The sequence below is a fragment of the Toxotes jaculatrix genome, chromosome 16 (assembly GCF_017976425.1).
Source record: "Toxotes jaculatrix isolate fToxJac2 chromosome 16, fToxJac2.pri, whole genome shotgun sequence".
Lineage (NCBI taxonomy): Eukaryota > Metazoa > Chordata > Actinopteri > Toxotidae > Toxotes > Toxotes jaculatrix.
In genome coordinates, this window is record NC_054409.1 from 9,004,424 (window position 1) to 9,023,881 (window position 19,458).

At 39.2% G+C, this 19,458-nt stretch overlaps 1 protein-coding gene across 4 annotated transcripts in view; it reads left to right on the plus strand.

Annotated features, from left to right (window-relative positions):
- The window catches only part of igsf9a (immunoglobulin superfamily, member 9a), a 116,613-nt gene that overhangs the window by 10,584 nt on the left and 86,571 nt on the right, over positions 1–19,458 (plus strand). For all 4 annotated transcript variants that reach the window (XM_041059514.1, XM_041059516.1, XM_041059515.1 and 1 more), the window contains exons 2-7: positions 937–1,031; positions 1,214–1,414; positions 9,252–9,398; positions 12,035–12,183; positions 13,821–13,932; positions 15,990–16,131. In XM_041059514.1, the coding sequence (XP_040915448.1) occupies positions 971–1,031; positions 1,214–1,414; positions 9,252–9,398; positions 12,035–12,183; positions 13,821–13,932; positions 15,990–16,131 (812 nt within the window). In that variant the 5' untranslated portion in view covers positions 937–970. The remainder of the gene's footprint in view (positions 1–936; positions 1,032–1,213; positions 1,415–9,251; positions 9,399–12,034; positions 12,184–13,820; positions 13,933–15,989; positions 16,132–19,458) is intronic.

The window sequence follows — 19,458 nt, forward strand, 5'->3', positions numbered from 1 at the left end:
TAATAAGGAATAAAATACTCTGCTGCTGCAGCCACGTGCTTGGTCTGTTATATAATCACTAGCTTATAGTGGCTATAATGGCTTATAGTGGCTAATACAGTAACATTTACCATCAACCAGTATTGGTCATTTCCAGCCTCTGTGGCCCCTGTACGTAGTCTTTCTTTAAATGAAGAAAATGAAGAGTTGTTATGCCCATTTCCTGTCGCATCTGACCTTAACCAGCAGCAGCTGTGGTCCGCATGATATCAAGACAGATGTGTGGAAAAAGAGAAAATCTTGCATTAGCACATGTGGTGTTTACTGGCTTAGAGAGCGAATTCATACATTAGCGTAATTTATACCACAGAAGGTGACTGTAAAAGCGATATTTACTGAGAGCAAGGAAATTGCGTTGATTTCTTTGCTCCAGTAAATGAAACAGAAGCAGGGATTGTCTTGACCGGATCAAATCGGACGCTGTGTCTTGACATTAAGTTGCACTCTTAGATGCCTTGCGGTAGCCTGCGCCCCCATCAGCTTAGCTTATATCTGTCTTCTCTGTCTTTGAGTGCTGAGTCTCCTGGCTCCTCCAGCCAAATGTCTTCATTGATGTGCTCTAAATAAAACACTTAGATGTCACTCCACACGTGACTCTCAAAAGATTTATGTGACATTTATGACATTTACTTTCAGAAAAGGATATAGGGCCAGGGAGATTTCTGGCAGCAGAGGCAGCTCTGCCCATTTGTGTAATGATATGGGATGAATTCCAGTTATTGGAAAGCTGTATAAAATCTGAATGCTACCCCCCCCATCCCCGTCTGTAAAATTATGACAGAAGTGGCAGCTTTGCTGTAGCCTTTTTAGTTTGGAAATCTGTCACAGATGGCTGTCTTCTTATGTGGAGCCAAGGAAGTAATGTGATTGTGACAATTGTGTCTCTTTTACCAACAGATTGAACATGCTGCAGGTTGTATGACTGACAGATATGGGGCCAGTGAGATCATATTTGCAGACTTTCACTGTGGTGGCAGCTTTTTGCCTATTTTGTAAGTATCTCCATTGTTTTATTAGAAAGATATTTTGCATCCCACTGTCCTTCCAGCTAATCTTTTCTAAGATGTGTATACACCATTGTCTATATTAATCATTAATTATTGGTTTACTTTTAATGCTTAAAAGTAAACCAACTGAAAGTAATCTGTTATTTTGCTTTTGATAAACCCAACAGTGACCGTTGAAGGTGCGAGGCCGGAGGTGCGTGGAAAGGTTGGAAGTGTGGTGGAGTTGGAGTGCAGTTTTCCTCCATCAGACCCAGCTGCTGTGTCCTCTGCATCTCTGCATGTGGTAGAATGGGTTCGACAAGGACTCGACATCCCTGTCTTGATCAAATTTGGATCCTATGTGCCTCGGGTCCATCCACAATATGAGGGTGAGCATCTGTCATCACAATAAATACCCCAGCTGAAAACTGTAATGCTGCACACATCCCTTCTTTACTGTTAATTGCGATTGCTATAATTGTCTGCCACTGTCTGAGGCAGCATGTTGTTGTTCTGTATAATTGTGGTTATTTTTAACCTGAGCTTTGTTTTCATTTGGCATGATAACATTTAACTATGCTCAAATTGTTCTATGCATTGCTCATGCTCTTAACACTTCATTGTAACACTTTAACATGCGATATGAACCTGACTGAAACACCAGCATGGCCAATATTACCAACAAATTTTTGCTTATCATACTATAGATATATCTATATTAGCATATATGTAGGGCTGGTAGGTAACAAGAAATTGCATTACAGAAATGCCAAAGACATATGAGGAAATTTACTAAGAGTTAAGATAAAAAAAATAAGTCATATATCAATACAGGTGTTCATGTGTTTGTGTTTGTATTTATTAATTAAGCATAGACTACAAAAGTACATTGTGGAAATGTAGCAATGTAGGAAATGAGCTACTAGTGTCCTAAAAAAAAATCCCACAAAGAAGGCCTGCAGTTAACACTAATCTCTGTAAGCCATGCTAACACCAGAGCTGTATGTATATCTGTGGATGGCAGTGTCAGCTGATTAGTCCAGTACTTTGGTTCAGACTGAGATATCTCAAAAACTGTTGCATGGACTTTCATGAAATCATGTTAAGACATTCACAGTCACCAGAGGATAAAATCTACTAACGCTAGTGTTCCCATTACTCTTTCTTTAGCGCCACTATGAGGTTGACATTTGTTGTTTTAATGTCAGCAACTGTTTAAGTGTGTTTTTACCACAATCACTCATCATTATAACAGAAATAAAGAATTTAGGGCCCAACTTGAAAGTAATTAGAATGAGGGCTTTTATGCTTTAGTCCAAGTTTCTTCCACTGAAAGAATGTAACCAGTATCTGGGTCTCAGAGTATATTCAGCACCACACCTTGATGGCCTTTCAAACCAGCCTCAGTGGGAGCTACTTTTTAAAGGAGCTGAAACTCTCACATTGCATCATAATCTATTGTGCACTTTCTGCCTACAGCTCTGAGAACAAAGAGAGTCTGTGGGGAAAAAGATCCTCAATGGACCAAGAATACCTTTGTGTAGGTTCTGTTATCCTTTAAAGTCACAAACAATGGGACTAATGTGAACAAAAAGAAAGCATGTCTGGGTGGCTCAGATCTTCCTTTTGTCAAAGTTGTTTTCTTTTCCATTGAGCTGCCTGAAGAAAAATTCAGCCTATCGACCTTTCCAAAGGCTATTTGAATTTCTGCAGGAGCACCACGTATGGTTTTGACTAAAGTGCAGTTTTAGAAAGAAACTGCACTTCAAAGACTGAAATAATTCAGACTGTTTAACATTCAGGTGGCAGCAGACAGCTACCAAGCTCTAAATAATTAATCTTGCCATTTATTTTCGCCAATGTGTACATGGGTAGATAGTCGATATCAGCAATCAACATGTCATTTAATAAATACGGCTAAAATAATTAGAGACTTAACCTCTTAAACCCCTCTTACCCACTATTGCATCAGTCTTCACAAACTACGCAGCCAGCCATTGTTCAAACCCACACAAACTGATTTTAAATTCTAGTGGAGCTCCCCAAGTTTTCAAAGATACTGAAAATGTCAGTTTGATTTTGGGGAAAATGTGTGTAAAATGATGAACAAGACACCTAGAATATTCACGTTTGGTGGAGTTTCAACTGTTTCACCAACAAATAAAAGGCAAAAACTTTATTTTAGCATACAGAACAGTGGCACTATGTAGAAATGTAGGTAAAAATTTATAAACAATATGAATATTACATTTGTATCGATAATTGCACTTTAATTTTTTTATGTCATTTTCAAAAATAATGCTCTGAAAAGAATACATTATGGTTCTTTAAGGACAAGTCTGATGTCATCCTATAATTTTGTTATTGTCTACAAATCCCAGGAAAATACTAAAAACCAGCAATGTACTAGTGGAGACCTGTACTCTAAATAGTTTCCTGCTGTAGTTCTCTATTCTGACTGTGGAAATCAGCTCCAATCCCCACCTGAAGACATAAATCTTTAGAAACAACCCTAAACAGTGGGGCACTGTTTTTTTTTTTGTTTGTTTTTTTTTTCCTTTTTTTTCAAATTGTCAAATTTAACTGAAAGAAGAGCAAATTGTGAATTATTGTGGACTATCTTCAGCTGCAGATTGACACACATTTGGTCATTTGGGTAGCTACTGGGTATTTATATCACCGGGATGACATGAAGGGGAATGACTCAAAATAAATTTCAGTGTCCATGTCGATTGTAATGAAAGAACACGTCACCCAGTGTAACGGTGTGGCTCACTGATGTGTCATAAACCTGTGTGGACAACAATGGAACTCTGTGGCACAGAGAAATAAGATATAACAGGCTTTGGCTGCAAAAACAATACCTATTAGTAGGATCAGTTAGTTTTCGTCTTCGTTTTCATGTAATTTGTTGATAATAAGAAAAATAGGGAGCATTACCAGCCTTATCCTTTACGTCGCTATATTAGTACAATCCAAAAAAATGTCTGGTCGTACTGATTCATTGTTTGTACTGATTCATTGGTTGTACCGACATAAAGTAAAGAGCTGTAATCAGTGCATTTAGGTGTGTGTTTGTCAAAGGATCAGAACCTGCTTTCAGCTGAGCTGAGGCCTTTCTCATTTGAGTTGGATGCCACTCCCTCACCCAGCCCGAGCAGAAAATACGATACAGACATTTACATAGCAGTAAAGTCAGGGTGAACCTTGGCTGATGAATTATCGTAAGTGGGAGAGGTGCAGACTTTAATTTCAGCCTAGGCTCATAAAAGACTGTAGCCTTTTGTCGCTGACTCTGAAGACGATCCTTCAACGTACACTGATGTCACATGTCATTACACTGAATGCTAGTTTCAGAAGATGCAGGGCAATATACAGGTAGTAAAAACCCTAAAATTTGCCTACCCTTTGCCCCATGAATTACACTTTTTGTACAGTTCATTCGACCATAAAACATCCTGCACAGAAAAGCACCTTCTTTAAAAGGACAGGTATGCTAATCACATGCGTCTCCGATGACAAACAGAAAGCTGATGTTCTTTGTGGATACAAAAGGTTTCAAAAAGATGCTTTGTCCAGTCTGGTGCTGATTGGACAGGCTTTCTCACAGGTACTGGCTGGTGTGGGAGTAACAGGTGCAGCATGGGAAACTAACGCTTTAGAGAAGGAACAACTGGTTTGGATTTCACCTCCTGGGGCTATGAATGTTCTCAGATGTCTCAGCAGCTTGTCTTCAGAAACCCAGAGTCCGTAAGAGTGAATCTTATGGAATTTTTTACACTGAGTGACTCCCTCTTCTTTCCTCCCTTCCTCCCTCTTCGCTACCTTAAATGGATAAAAAATGTAACTTTTCTGATTGCAGGCCATGTCCTCCATCAATAATCTTTCTGTTTGAGTGTGTGTAGCTTCACGAAGTGTGAGATACATTAGATTTTCTTCAGATTGCTCCCTTGAGGGTGATGAGAGCTAAAAGGGTTTAAATGTATTTGTTGTAATAGAGCAGCAAAGATCAAAGGATTAGCGTGTGCTCTGTGCACAGGATAGAAAACCCCTCCGCGCCCATACAGATGCTGACTCCATAAAAAGTAAATACAGCTGTATAAATCCAATGTTTCCATGTAAATCCCATCACAATCAGCCTGAGCAGACTGTGTGCAGGCATAACACAGCACACGCAGCTAACATGGCTAATATGCTTCCACATGGACCAAATGAAGGTCTGCACAGGGATCGCTTATGTTTGTTACAGCAGTGAGTAGGCCTCAGCCTCTGATAGCAACAGAGCTCTCAATTCAAATTTCAAACGGTGACACTGTGTAGCTTAATAGAGCAACAAGCAGCGAGGAGTGAAACCTTATCTGCTTCTTTCTATAACCGAAACCTGAATGCCTCTGTGCAGCTTGCCAAGAGCTGACGACATCTCTCAGAGGCGATGTGGGCTTCCTGCCCGTGAATATCACATTCTCAGGGACATAAACGCCCGGGTCGCACAAAATGGTATTGAATTTAAATAATTTTTCATATAGAGCCCTGTCAAACCAAACAAGACACTTTCCAGATAATTCCCCAAAAGACATTTTTTTTTATAATCTAAAAACTTAATTTCCAAAATGCTACAGATCCATTTTAGACGAAAGAAAATCAATATCTCTGGTGCATCCTTCACTCTGAATAAAACTGAGGAAAAAAAAAAAAACCTTATTCCATAGCCTTCAACGTGTTCCTTTTGTCAGTGAAGGGCCTGCTTCTTTGTAAAAGAACTCAACCTTGCAACCGTTTCTTCAGAGCTGTTGTGTCATTTTAAAGTTACGTTTAAAATTGTTTTAAAAAAGTTTTTTTGAGTTGAAAGCACATTTGATGAATGCAATTCATCGTGCTTTACATGCAATGTATTGTTACAAAAAAAAAACCTAAATACTAACAAAAACCCTAACCCTAACCCATATCAAGACTGACCACATATTGTCAGTGTGCGAAATTGAAGGAAATTTAAGGAAGTTTCTCGATGTGTCGATGCGCTTTTGTGAAAAAAAGTTGCTACAGGGGTCAGAAAAGTCAGTACAGGTTGCAACAAAGGTGCTAAGTTGGCAACACTGCCTGTGAACGCCTTCCTGATGACATAAACCGTTTGCTCCAATTCATATTGAAAGAGCAATGGCCAATGGGGAAACTCCAACACTCAGCCAACTGACCAGTGGTGGAACTTCATCACTCAGTCAGTCAGGCGGCAACATATAGGGCTGGTCCTGCTGAAGTGGCCCAGCCAAAATTCTGAGCAGAACAGAATATAAACAATGAACACAATGAAGCATAAAACACGCTGAAATTATTGAAGAACCAACTGATTAAAAATGAGTTTTAAGAAGTGTTTTTCAAAGAAGATGTGATTTTGCATAGGCTACTTGATCCATCTCAGATGACGTTACATAAAGGTTTTTAATTAGAGGCTCGGCTGAATGAAGATTATTTCTAAAATTTCCTTTGAAACTAATTGTCTTAAAGATAATAACCACCACATATAATAAGCTGTTCTGCTCTAAAACCGCCAAAGCATTTTTGTCAGTCTGCAGACTTTTAATTTCAGACTGAACCTTTTCATTTGTGAAGTGTTGTATTTCTTCTCTGCACTGAATGGTTTTGTGTTTCTCTGTCACCTGAGAGTGTATTTAGGGACAAGGCCTTTGGGGTGGGGGGGGGGGGGGTGGTGATGTTCAGTTGGAAACAGAAAATAAATGCATTGTGCAGTTGTGTGCGTCTGTGTGTGTGTGGTGTGTCGGTTTGTGTGCATGAAATGAACTGATAGAGGTTGTTGTTTAGCTTGGGCCATTCTAGAAGCTGCTCTTCAGCTAATTTAATGGAGTGGGTGAGCAGAGGGCCGGGGGTGGAGGGGGTGAGCAGGGCATACAAGGAGAAGGAGTGTCTGCTGTTGGTGGGGTGGTTGGGCTTCTACCTGTTGTCAGGATCATTTTCAGTCCCTGTTGTAGCACTCTTATTTGGTTACGTGCACTGTGCATCTGTGGAATAATGTTGGTCTGCGATTTAGCAGAGCTTTTAGTTACTTTTTTCCATTTCATTACTGTAATGCAAATTTCTAGCTGCACATTTGTGAAGGTGCCTAATGACTGAATGTTGTAGGAAATAAAGCACAGAAACGTTTGTTTATTTTTTATGTGGAACCCAATAAGCTCTCATTAGCAATAACAAATTAATTTATCTATTCTGGTTTAGGTCCCAGAGCAATTTTAGAGAACACAAATACGCTATGGCCAAAAGTCTGTGGATCTTTACACCCAAATGCCCATTTGTGAACATCTCATTCCAGACACATTAGCCTGCTGCTATAAGAGCCTCCAGTATTCTGGGAAGGTGAGGTTTTGGGGACCAGGCTGCAGGGATTTGCTTCCATTCAGCCTCGACAACATTCATCAGGTCCAACACTGCTGTTGGGTGATATGGTCTGGCTCGCTGTCGGCGTTCCAGTTCATCCCATAGGTGTTGAATGGGGCTGAGGTCAGGACTCTATGCAAGGCCACTGGGAACTGGGAAAACTTATTTCTTTATGGATCTGGGTTTGTGCACAGGAGCATTTTGTCAGGTTCAAACAGGAAAGCCTTCAATAAAAGTGGTGGATTACATTAGCTAAATAAATGAGATGCTGTTCTAGTTAATAATATAGTTAGCAATGCCTCAGTTTATTCTGCAGTACACATTACAATCAGTAATTGCCAACCAACAACCCAGTTTACAAAAACGACAAGCAACAATACAATTACCCAATCTATTATTGTCATAATTAACTATGTGAACTGTCATTCATTGAAAATCTGTTAAACTGCTGTGTGTAATAACCACCAACATTAACAATTCTAGTTCTTTTTTTTTTTTTTTTAGTGGGGAGGATTGAGATCAGATTGAAAGAAGAAAAGAGAAATCTTGTTATTTTATTTACATCAGCAATGCAAAAGCTAAATTTACCTAAATTTACCACATGAGATTTGTTTGCACACCGAGCACTGACTGAAGCTCGTGTTGCGGGCGCGCACACACTTGTTTTTACACTCTCAGACGTGCACAGCGCAAACACAGAGACATAGATAATGTGCTTTGAGAGACAAAAAGGTCTAAACTTCCCTTGTCTTTTTCTTTGTTTCTGTGTTGTACCTCTCATCAGGGCTCACACTCAATTTACCTCACATTCAAATCTCTTGCAACCATGCATTTTTCACATGGTTGTAGTTGTGGCATTAGGTCATGCTCTTACTCTACCTCCACCCTTCCCTTTTCTCTATCTGACAACTCCTAGTCACGTTCTCACAACATCCCTGCCTCAGCACTACCTTTCCTCTGAGGTGCAGTAGTGACCTATATTGCTCTGAGCCAGTAAACATGAGAGAGGAAAAAAAAAACTGCCAGGGGTCAAAGGGTAGGATTTCGAAATGCACTAATCCCCCGAGTGTATGCTGATGTGTATTTTGCTCTACTTTAACCTCCCCTCCCCTCTTTTCCCCTGTGGATTTAGTCCCCTTCGGCAGCTTGGAAAAGCAAATAGGGTGTGTTATCACTGCCAGCATGCCGAATTCCAACTTCCTGTTTTTTTTTAGACTGTCAGGACTGTCCCTCCCTGCCACAGTCACCAGAAATCAGAGCCTGTTAATAATTACTATCACAACAGACATCCAAGTGGGACCAAGGCTTCCGGACCGCAGTGTGTTTGCTGTTTACATGTTTTTATTTCTGAGATGCTGCAGAGAGAAGACTGTGTGTCCTCGCATGATGCTTTTATTGACAGTTTCCTTTTAGCCATGTTGCTTCAAAGGGTTAGGTCACTCGACAATTGTCTCTCTGATTGTCTGATAAAGTGTGAAAACTAGATGGACACAGAGAGATGTGGGCTGCAGCCTGGAAAAGATAAAAGGATGATGTTGCGAGCTACGCTTCGGCTCGAGGGAGCTGTCACCTGGCAACCAGGAGATCACATTTCTAAGTTTGTGTGTGCATGTGCTTGCTGTTGTTTGTGTGCCTTGGTGCATGTGCTGGCGTGTGGTCGTTTCAGGCGTTTGAGTACAATGTTCTTTTTCAGCACAACAAAGCATCACACTCCAACAGTACACACGGCTCAGACCTGAGATATGACAAGTGAAATCAGCATCACCTGCAGACGGTCTCTCTCTTGCCCCTCACACCTGCATTCTCACTTTTTTTTTTTTACCTACTGTGTTTCTGCAGGGCGGGTTTCTCTGGTGCGTATCACCGCCCTGAGGCTGGGGGGCCTGCAACTGGATGATCAGGGCTTGTACGAGTGTCGAATCCTCTTACTGGATAAACCAACAGATGAGCTGCGAAACGGCACCTGGACTCTGCTTTCTGTAACTGGTGAGGTTTATGGAAGTGTGTGTGTGTGTGTGTGTGGGGGGGGGGGGGGGGGGGGTTTCGCTTCATGCCTTTATGGATGTTTTTGAAGTGGGTTATATTTAACTTCATAAGACAAAAATCAGCACTTCAGACAGTAAAAGCCATTTGGTCCAGATGATGATGCCCTCGCCCAGTTTGCCATTCAAAACATAGGAAATCAGGATGGATAACTTTTACCTATAAGTGCACATTCCTCATTAATAAACAGCAGAGAAAATCCAGCCTCAGGCAGATTTTTATTCTTGATTACTTATTCTTTGATTAGACAGGGCCTGATTCAAATCATAATTTTGCCAATTTAAGTATCATTTTACTTTCACAGAGGCCCTTTTCTTGTGAACACTTGTATTTTTCATTGTTTTGCATCTTGAAATACCTTATGACAACTTACATGGCTGCTTGTGTTTAGACAACATTTAAAGTATGAGGTTTTGCATTGTTGAATAAAAAAAGGGGTTGTAGAAAACCAGTGCTTATTTTTCATTAAGTCACACTTTTCAGTTAAATGCACTTGTAATTTTTAAGGGTCGAAAATATTTCCATTTTGGTCCCTAAAGTGGAACTGAAATTTGAATTTTGTGTAAGGTAATACAAAGCGTAATGATTCTGCAACTATTGTGCATAATTTTCCATTTTTCAAAAGAGAATAAGCTTTTTTATACATACACTGTGGAAGTAGTATTCAAGCTTAAAGCCTCTGGGTGGGTGTTTCCCATGGCAACTGCTGACTGACATTTGAGGATGGCGTTGCTAGGAGATGCCCTGTAGCCTGTGAACGTTAAGACAAGACAAGTTTTCAACCTTTTTTTCCATCAAGCTCACATAGCATTGGTTTTATACAATTTAAGACGTCTGTCTCTAAACATTTAGTATGGATGGTGAAGTTTGGACTCCACATGGAAGGTGGAAGCTAGAATGATGACTAATTAGCTTCTACTCAGCAACTAGAAGACTCAGAAAGTGGAAGACTAGCTTGCTAACATTAGCACAGATTCCCACTAGATGTTTCTTTTCAGTAATGTGGGTGTTGCACCAATCAAATGCAGTTCTGACATTTCCTCTGGAGGTACCCTCTCTGTGGAGCACATTTTGTAGATCCTAAATTTCAGTTTGTCATTTCCTTTACAGTTTCATGGTGTCAGCTAATGTCCATGTCTATGTGTATATATGGTAGCTCAGTACATGTGGATGTTCTGTTTTTCAGCCTTATCAAGCAGTTCAATCTGATAGGACGTGTACTTCTAACTAAAAATCTGTCTTCCACACATCTTTTCTCAGATTTCTTTAATTCTGTGCAGCACTGGTTTATCATTTTGTGACTGAGGCTATAATATACTGTATTCTGATCAGTCTTCTTTGAACTTAAACTTAAAAAGTTGGTACAAGTTTTTCAAAAACTTTCTTAAAGACAAGAATGTCTCAAACTTTAGACAGATCAGGTAATTTGGAAAACTTTTGGCTTGCTTCACCCGGATTTTGGAAAGAATAATTTCTGACTCTTGAGTTATCACCGTCCTTATTGACAGGTTTAAATAATAAATCTAAATATAAAAGATGCATCATTATTTTCGTGCTTTGAAGTTTAACTATATTTTGAAAAACCTCTGCTATGACTCTACGTACAAACATACAGAACAAAGTATCCGAGCACACCGCAGATCAAAGCGAGGTGAGACAGTTTCACCGAGCTGGTCTGTGTGAGCGTCAGTTTAGAGATGAGATTTATAATAGATTATGTCTTTGTACTTGAGGCCTTGGATATAACTTCACTGACATGCCCTGCAGGTACACTCTTCATATCCTATTGTTTGCACTCTGTCTCAACATGTGAGACTGACCGCAGCCTTAACACGCTGAAAAATGCAGAGCTAAAAGAACTATTCTTTGTATAAAAACACCCTCCTGCTTGTGTGGGAATAAATCTATTAAGCATGTAAAATCTTTTTTATTTTTTATTTTTTTTAGGAATGTAATTCCACCTGGTCTCTCCTGTTCACAGACGCACAATAAAAAATCTCTGGTTATTATACAAAGGTGCAATAAGGATGTGAGAAATGATAATACACTGTTAAAGCTGCAAGTGGTTTGTTTGCGTTCGCAGTGTTCGCAGACGTTAAGAGGCCCTCTGTAAGCTCTCCGATGAGATCTGAGACTTAAAGTGGCAGCAACATGTTCACGTTAGCAGATCTAAAAGACAGTGTTTGTAACTGACATTTTCACTTTGGGATGTGAAATATTAATGTAACTTGATGTCAGTAAACTGCACACAGGCTGCTACTGTTTAACAAACAAGGCCGAGCTGCTGTCATGCCATATATGAGTTGATGAAAAAGGGACGAGAGACACAAAAGATTTGTTGTCTTCAAGTCCAGCTTTTTTCTTTTCACTTTCCTTCGCACTGCTGCTGCTTGGAAGACAGTGTGGATCTTTGAGATTTCTCTTTTTCTGTAGACAGGGAGTGTGTATGTCTGAGTGTGTATATCTGAGTGTATATATCTGAGTGATTTAGGTTTATTTATATTTTTAAAAATCCTGTATTTCCTCATATGCAGATGTATACACACATTCAGTTTAAACTTCACCTCAATGCTCCGCAGCTCCACCCACCTTCACTGAAGCCCCGCCCCCTATGGTGGAGGCTCTGGTTGGAAGTCACCTCTCTCTTCCCTGTGTTGCCAATGGCAACCCTGCTCCAACCATCACCTGGCTAAAAGATGGAAGTGTGATTCAGGGAATAAATGATCAGGTATGTGTGAACTAACTACCATGTTTCCTCAAATAGTGACCGGGGGCTTTTATTTACCTCAACTGCAGACAGTTAACAGGATTTATTTAAAGCAGGATTATATTAGAGGCAGGCTTTTATTTCTTATCCCCCCTGTTTGATAAGGAGACTTGGTCATATATTAGTGTGAAGCCTTGTTTTGATCCGTTCCCATTTGCCCTGTTAAAGTTCCTGCATTATGCTGTTAATACAGCCTCAACTTCTTGTAACTCTTTCATATTAAAAGCCCTCTATAGCATTTCACAGGATAGAAACCTATTATTTCTTAACAGGGCTTTTATTGTGTAGCATTTGCAGGCATATTGTATTTAACAGCTGAATGGGATTAAAGGACAACAAAGTGGATACACAAATACGCCCACACTGACTGAAATAGGACAATAATACTTTAGATGAGTAATCCAGAACGACACAGTGTTGAAAATAGCCTTATTTTGTTGTTGGATTTGTTAAATTAAAGCGGTATAAATGGACATTGTGCTTAACTGGCAAGCACATTATATGACAGGCACCAGGAGTTCACCCTTGTTTTTTCTGTGACTTGTGTTTGCACACACTCATGGCCTTTATCACAGACCAAGCTTTTAACTGACTACTGTTTTTCATTTAAGGTACACAAGTATGTAATGAATGAATGTATGTTAAGGTTAATACATGGATGTTTTTTTTTTTACATGCTTCTAACTTTTTGTCCATTTACCATAACTGTCATATCTATTTAGCTATTGTATCCTTAGCTATTGTTTATAAGCAGCATTTTATTTTTGTATCTGGTTGATGTGGAGCTAGTTTTAACTTCATTTAAATGGTAGCTTGTTAAGTCATGTGGCTCAACATGACTAAATCTGAGGGGTCATGAGATGTTTAATTCTGTTAGATGAATCTGTATTGATTTTTTTTTTACTACACCACACATACTGCTTTTTTTTCATAAAAAAGTCACAAGCCTACAAGGTCTTGATTTTTTTTTTTTTTTTAATTTAATCAGATACTTTCTATGAGTGACAGGATCCCTCCTGAACACACTATTTCTTGGAAAAGCACCAGCAGTATTGGTTATTTCACATTCAAGAGTTTTCTCTTTTCACTGGTTTAAAGTGAGTGGGCCTCTTTTGGAAACATAAGATGTCATGTACTCTCATGCATCAGTGAGGATTTAGTGAAATTCGTCACTGTCAGTCAAAGCAGATCAAATCATGTCTGCACAGTCCTGACGAAGCAGATTTACTGTGTTTCCGAATGTTGTACTCTCGCTAAATAATACCTAAAAATACCTTTCACTTTTTCCCTGAAATAGTCTGATCATTTATTTTGAATGTTGTAGAGAAATACTTAAGATTTGAAGCCATGTTTTCAGGGGCTTTAACATTAAAATCTGTTAAATCTAAGTTGTCAGATAGTGGAGTGAAAAGAAAAATATTCTATTTATTACACGTATGTGTGTATCTGCCTGTGTGTTTGTGTGTCTCCTCTCAGTATCTATCTGCAGGGACTTTAGAGAGTATATGTGTATATAATGCTTATTGATATGTATGTATCTGTGTGTATTGTCTACATCTGTCCACCTCACTCTTTATCTGTCATTCCATATTTACCAGGAGGGAGCCTTATCTCTGCGAGCAGTGAGCATGCAGTCAGCAGGACAGTACACCTGCCACGCCTCCAACTCTGAGGGAAACGTGACTCGCGTGACAAAAGTGAAGATCAAAGGTCAGTTGTTGACTGACGATGTCTGCCTCTCTATCTGTCTCTCTGTCGGTCGGTCGGTCTGCCAGCTTCTTCAGTCTCTGATGTCTGTGTGCCTGACTGGCTGGGAGCCACCGTAATTTACATTTCTGTTTCTCTCTCTTGCATCATATGACAGAGTGGTAACAGAAAATCAAACTGAATTAAACTCCTATTCCATCCCTGTGTAGATAACATTGATATCATGAAATGAGACAAGATATCATGTGGAATTTTGGGGCGTTGCTTTATCGTGATAAAGCTTTATGTTCTGCTCGATTTAAAAGCTGCATTTCAGAGACGTGACAGCCTTCTGAGCTTATTAGGCTGCAGCAGATGAATGAAATGAGCAAGTGTCTCTGTTTGGTCATAAAATTCACAATATTAATGTTTTTTTTTCCTATGAATGTTCCTGTTGAATGAAAATTGCAACTGTCTCTTCAGGTATCTGGTCAGAAGTATATAATAAGATTTGTTACCCTGACAGATTCCTAGACGTTTTATGGTTACTGGTTATGGTTTACAAATCTGTAGTCCAGTTTAAGGACAAATACACGTAGAATGTGTAAATACGACACTGTGTATCATTGGATTACACCGACACACCACTGCCTTATACACTGAGGAATTTATTTCTGACTTCTTCCTGTACTCCTACTCGTACTCCTACTGCAGATTTTCTCCAGAGAAGCAGAGGACTCTTGTGGAGCGTGGCGCATGGGGAAAACATTTTGTTTTGGCATAATGTCTCCTCGAGGTTTCCCTTCATTTTAGAATCTCGCAGTCGCAGCGGTCACGTTTCGAACAATAATCATCATGAGCACACACTGCCCCTAAGTCACGTTATGTGAGCATTTGGCTGCGTTTTCCCACAGTTTTGCCACATGGATGGATTACAGTGGACTAATAGCTGATCTGGATGAAGTCAGTCTAAAAGCCTAAAGCAACCCCTAAACTGTCACTCATGCATATATATATAAAGCATTTTAGATTATAAACCTGATCGGTAATGACTGTTGAAGAGGTCGTGTGGCTATTTATACGTGAGACGTGGCATCTCGAGCTTCCTTTATTAGCTCTTTGCAAACGGCACACGTGTCGGTGGTCCGCACGGCATAGGGAAGTGATAAATGTGGCGTTGTAGCATCACTCTGCAGGAGCTGTATGAGATTAGTTTTCAAGAAAATCACACTGTTATATTTGACAGCACAGGATCTCAGGTATAGTGTAGCGTTACTTATTATTATAATTGCTATTTTTGTTGTTTTCAGAAAGGTTATGTTTGACAGCTTTTCTCACTTGCTTTGGCACATTTGTCAAATAAAAATCTTGGCTGCCTGAGCACCCTGTGTGCAGATCTTAAATCTCACAACACTATGACTTTCCTGTTGCTTGATCCAGGTATGTGTTGACTTTGCCTCATTTACCAAAGTGGATTACACTGCTTGTCTAATGGTTTGCTTTTGAGCAGCTTTCTCAACGTTCTTATTGTGTAAATACTCACATGCATTTTTTGTAGTTGTATATTTTTCTTTTACAGAAAATATAAAAATGTTACAACCAGGTAGATAGGAGTGTTTTTCTATGGCCAGAGAGGTGTAGAAAGAGCTCAACAATTTAAATGGTTCTTGTGTTTTTTACTGTTCTTTTGTCTGTTTTCACATTTTTCCCTTTTCTTTATTATTTTCATTAAATGTAACAAATAATACAAAGACATTGTTATAATAACTAATCCACATAATCCTGATCTTTACCCATAGTCTGTGTAACCTTCATGTGGCCGACTCCAAACTAAACGTTTGATTAATCTATAATGAAAATATTTGCATAAGCCCTCTCTGGACTTGCAAATGAGAAAAACTGTAATACTATATGCTGCACTCAGTCGTTATAGAATTGTGATGGATATTTTTTAGTTATATTCTAAGATTTAATAGACTAAATGTTCAGTTGATTAATCAATAAAATAATCAACAAATTAATTGACAATGAAAATAATCCTTTTGTTAATGTATTGTACTTTGTAACCTTTCTCCCACTAGGTCCGCCTGTCATCGTTGTTCCTCCCAAAAGCACCTCTCTCAACATGTCCCAGAATGCACTTCTGCGGTGCCAGGCGGTAGCCGACCCCCCCAACATGACTTATGTGTGGCAGAAAGGTGGAGAGAACATCTACCACATAGAGTGAGTGCAATCATCTCTCTTTGTTCTTGAGCGGTTCATGTTTTATGCATTGCATTTGAGCAGGTGGAGTAAAATGTTACCTCTGTGGCCTTTGTATTGCTGCACAAGGATGGTTGTTACATTCATTCGTATTTAACTTTGTGCTTTTTATGGAAGGTTACAAAATATAGTGTGTCACCAAGAGACCAAGGACAAGGACAATCAGAAAGATCAGTCAGATTAAATATGTGAATACAAAGATCCAAAAACATCTTAACATTTGTGAGAAGGCTCTACCAGAGGTGTGATCTACATCACAAAAATGTTCTTCTCTATGTTCACAGACACTAAAATCTGCTTCTTTGTCAATAGATTTTCTGATTCTGATTCTGGCTCATGGAGCTACAGTAGATGAAAGCCAATCCCAGCAGACCCAGCTAATCTAGAAGCGACGTTTCTTAAAAGCCTCTCTGACTTGTAATCATATGCCGGTGCAGTGGATGATTTGATGACAAATGTTGAATTTTCCTGACATGGAGCAAGTGAAGTGACTTTAAAAACTGGAGCAGTACCTGCTTTGCTTCAGGTCTTGCACAGGTGTTGCAATGTTTTGAATAAAACTGACTGAGGGTCAGTTCGGAGAGCCTGCTCTGCATTAGACAGACGAGCACGTGAGAAACACAAAATGCACTCATGAAATTTACAGTAATTTAGTCAAAATCATCAATTTTATATGTTATTGTTGCTCAATAATTTATTGCGCTTTGAAAACCCCTGCCCCCTAGGTATGAAAAACTCAGCTAAGGTCACTTGCTTTTGAAACTCTTCACACTTTTCATGTTGGAAGTCCCTCCATGCATGTTATCTTCTCAACTCTTGTGTTTGCCAGTTAGTTAACTTAAGGTTGCATTAAAATAGCAACACTTAGCTAGCGACTGCAAAGTCTATAATGCTACAGCGAAGCCATGGAAGGCTTCTTGGGGACATACACACCACTCTATATGTTTATGTTATTCACAAAGACAGAGTGGTGTGTCTTACCCCAGGGAGTTTCCTATGGTGATTTCTGCTTTGGTTGCAGTATGTAGGTACTAGCAAAACAGTCAAAGGGACAGAACCATATTAATAAAAAAAAGAACAATAAGTAATTGATAATATAAATGATTCTTTTCACTTGTTTTAACATTTTAACAGGCCAATTCTGGTCTAAGAGCCACATTAGAGTGACTAGAGAACTGAAGAATTAAAGGGTTCTTTGGTAGATCAGGGCAAAAAGAACTTTGCATTAATTAAGCCTGATGGTGAAGACAGAATGTTTTACTCCTCCTGTATTTACCCGTAAGAGTGAGAGTTGTACATTGGATATATTTCTGAGATGATAAAAAGTGGATTTGTTGCTGCTTCTGATGTGAAATTCAAATCAGCATCAGAAAAAAACAAAAAAAACAAAAACAAAAAATAAAAAATAAGAAACAACCAAGGTTACCAGCTTGGGGCTTTACATTTTGTGCCAGGGATTTTAAGTCAGAGCACAGCTTCTCTCATTGGATTTTCGTTGCAGTGTTTTGCTCCTCAGTGTTATGTTTGCTTGTGTGCAGGGAAACATGATGTAACATCCATAAGTTGTTCTGAACAAAAGCTTCGTATCATTAAGAAGTGTGCAGTTGTGTATTGTCTGTTATCAAATGCTAAAAACACTTAGCTATGGAAGCATTTGTTGTCCCAGTGGCAGCATGTGAAGGCTGAATGACAGGCGCTAGAGATATATTTTAAAGAGTAACCTAACACCAGTTTAACACCTTGTTTTTGCTGACCTCCAGTGGTAGCAGTTACATCCTTACTGTAGTGATATAGAAGTGTGCTCAGAAGGTACTTCTGCTAATTATGCCTCCTCACTTCTTTGTTCTCCAGCTCGTGACCTTGAAATTGATCGCCATGGAGGATTTTTCAATCCGTTAAATGTATGTCAGAGGAGAGATGAGGAGTGAGGACAGAGGAGGCTCATAGAGGAGCTCACAGCAAGAACTCACAGGTCTATCCTGTGTGGAATTTCTTTTTTTTTAACAAGATGGCAACACCCCTTCAGTCAGAATCTGTCTATTGATCGATGTGTTGTGGAAACGGCTTTACTATAATATTAATAACATTACATGATAGATTAGACAAAATACCTGTAGAAACAGGGATGGCAGCACCAGCAGTGGCTCCATCGTTATTCATGTTTATTCATGAGGTAAAAACTATTGAAAAGCTATAGGAATCACAAAATCATCCTTTGCAGGTTTGGTTTTTTTCTTCCCAAGCCAAATAGCTTTTCCTCCTCTTTTCTTATTTTCTGTTCCAGGTTCATTTTGGCCTATTCGGAAAAAAATATTCATCTAGAGTCCGATACAGCCACGCAGTCACATTTAGAGCAGAATAGAATAGAATAATACTTTATTGTCCACCAGGGTGGAAACTTGTCTTCCACTCACCAAACACATGGAACAACAACATAAGAGACAAGCAGTTGGCAAAACAGACAAATAGACAAAACCACATTACACATTAAAACAGCTCATATCAATGTCAGTAGCTTAAAGCTCATCAGCCTCTTGGTGGCATTAAGAACATTGATGGCAAAGACTTGTTAAATACATGTTTAGCTGCCAGTTGGACTCTACAGCTCCTCCCAGAAGCGCGTCTGACGTTCTTTTTGACTTTGTCTTCCACAAGTTACCAAAAATACACATAAAGACATTAGATATATAAAATGAAGGAGAGAAAAAGGGCTTCCATCATGTCTCTTTAAAAGAAAAAAAAAAAAAGAAACTGGCCTGAAACTGTGAAGCACTGAATGAGCTTTTCTATAAGGGAGGTTTCACAATAGCAGTGTTCAGTGCCAGGGAGAGGATCCAAGTGAGCATGGAAAGGTCCATGATTGCTGGCACATCATCCACCAGACAATTGAACACTCTTAAAAAAAAAAAAAAAAAAAAAAAAAAACGATGGCTGGGATAGGGTCAGTTGAGCAGGTGGAGGGCTTAATTTGCATTACTTCTCCTTCTAAGCAGTCCTCTATCACACATATCATTATTCATTACAGTTACACTCAGGTTAATACTCAACCTGATTTTGATGAGGAAAAAAGTTTCAGAGAGGCTTTTTGGAGCTGATATATAACGCTGTTAGCAGCTGAGAGGAGCACACGAGGATTATTCTGATTATCTGATACTAATTTTGGGAAATAAGCTCTTTTGTAATTGCTTTGTTAAAAATAGTGAGGTGCTCTTTGAGAATGTCAAAACGGGACTTTCTGTTTAGTTTTTCTCCATTTTACACTCAGCTATGCTGCAGTTTTTTAGTTTG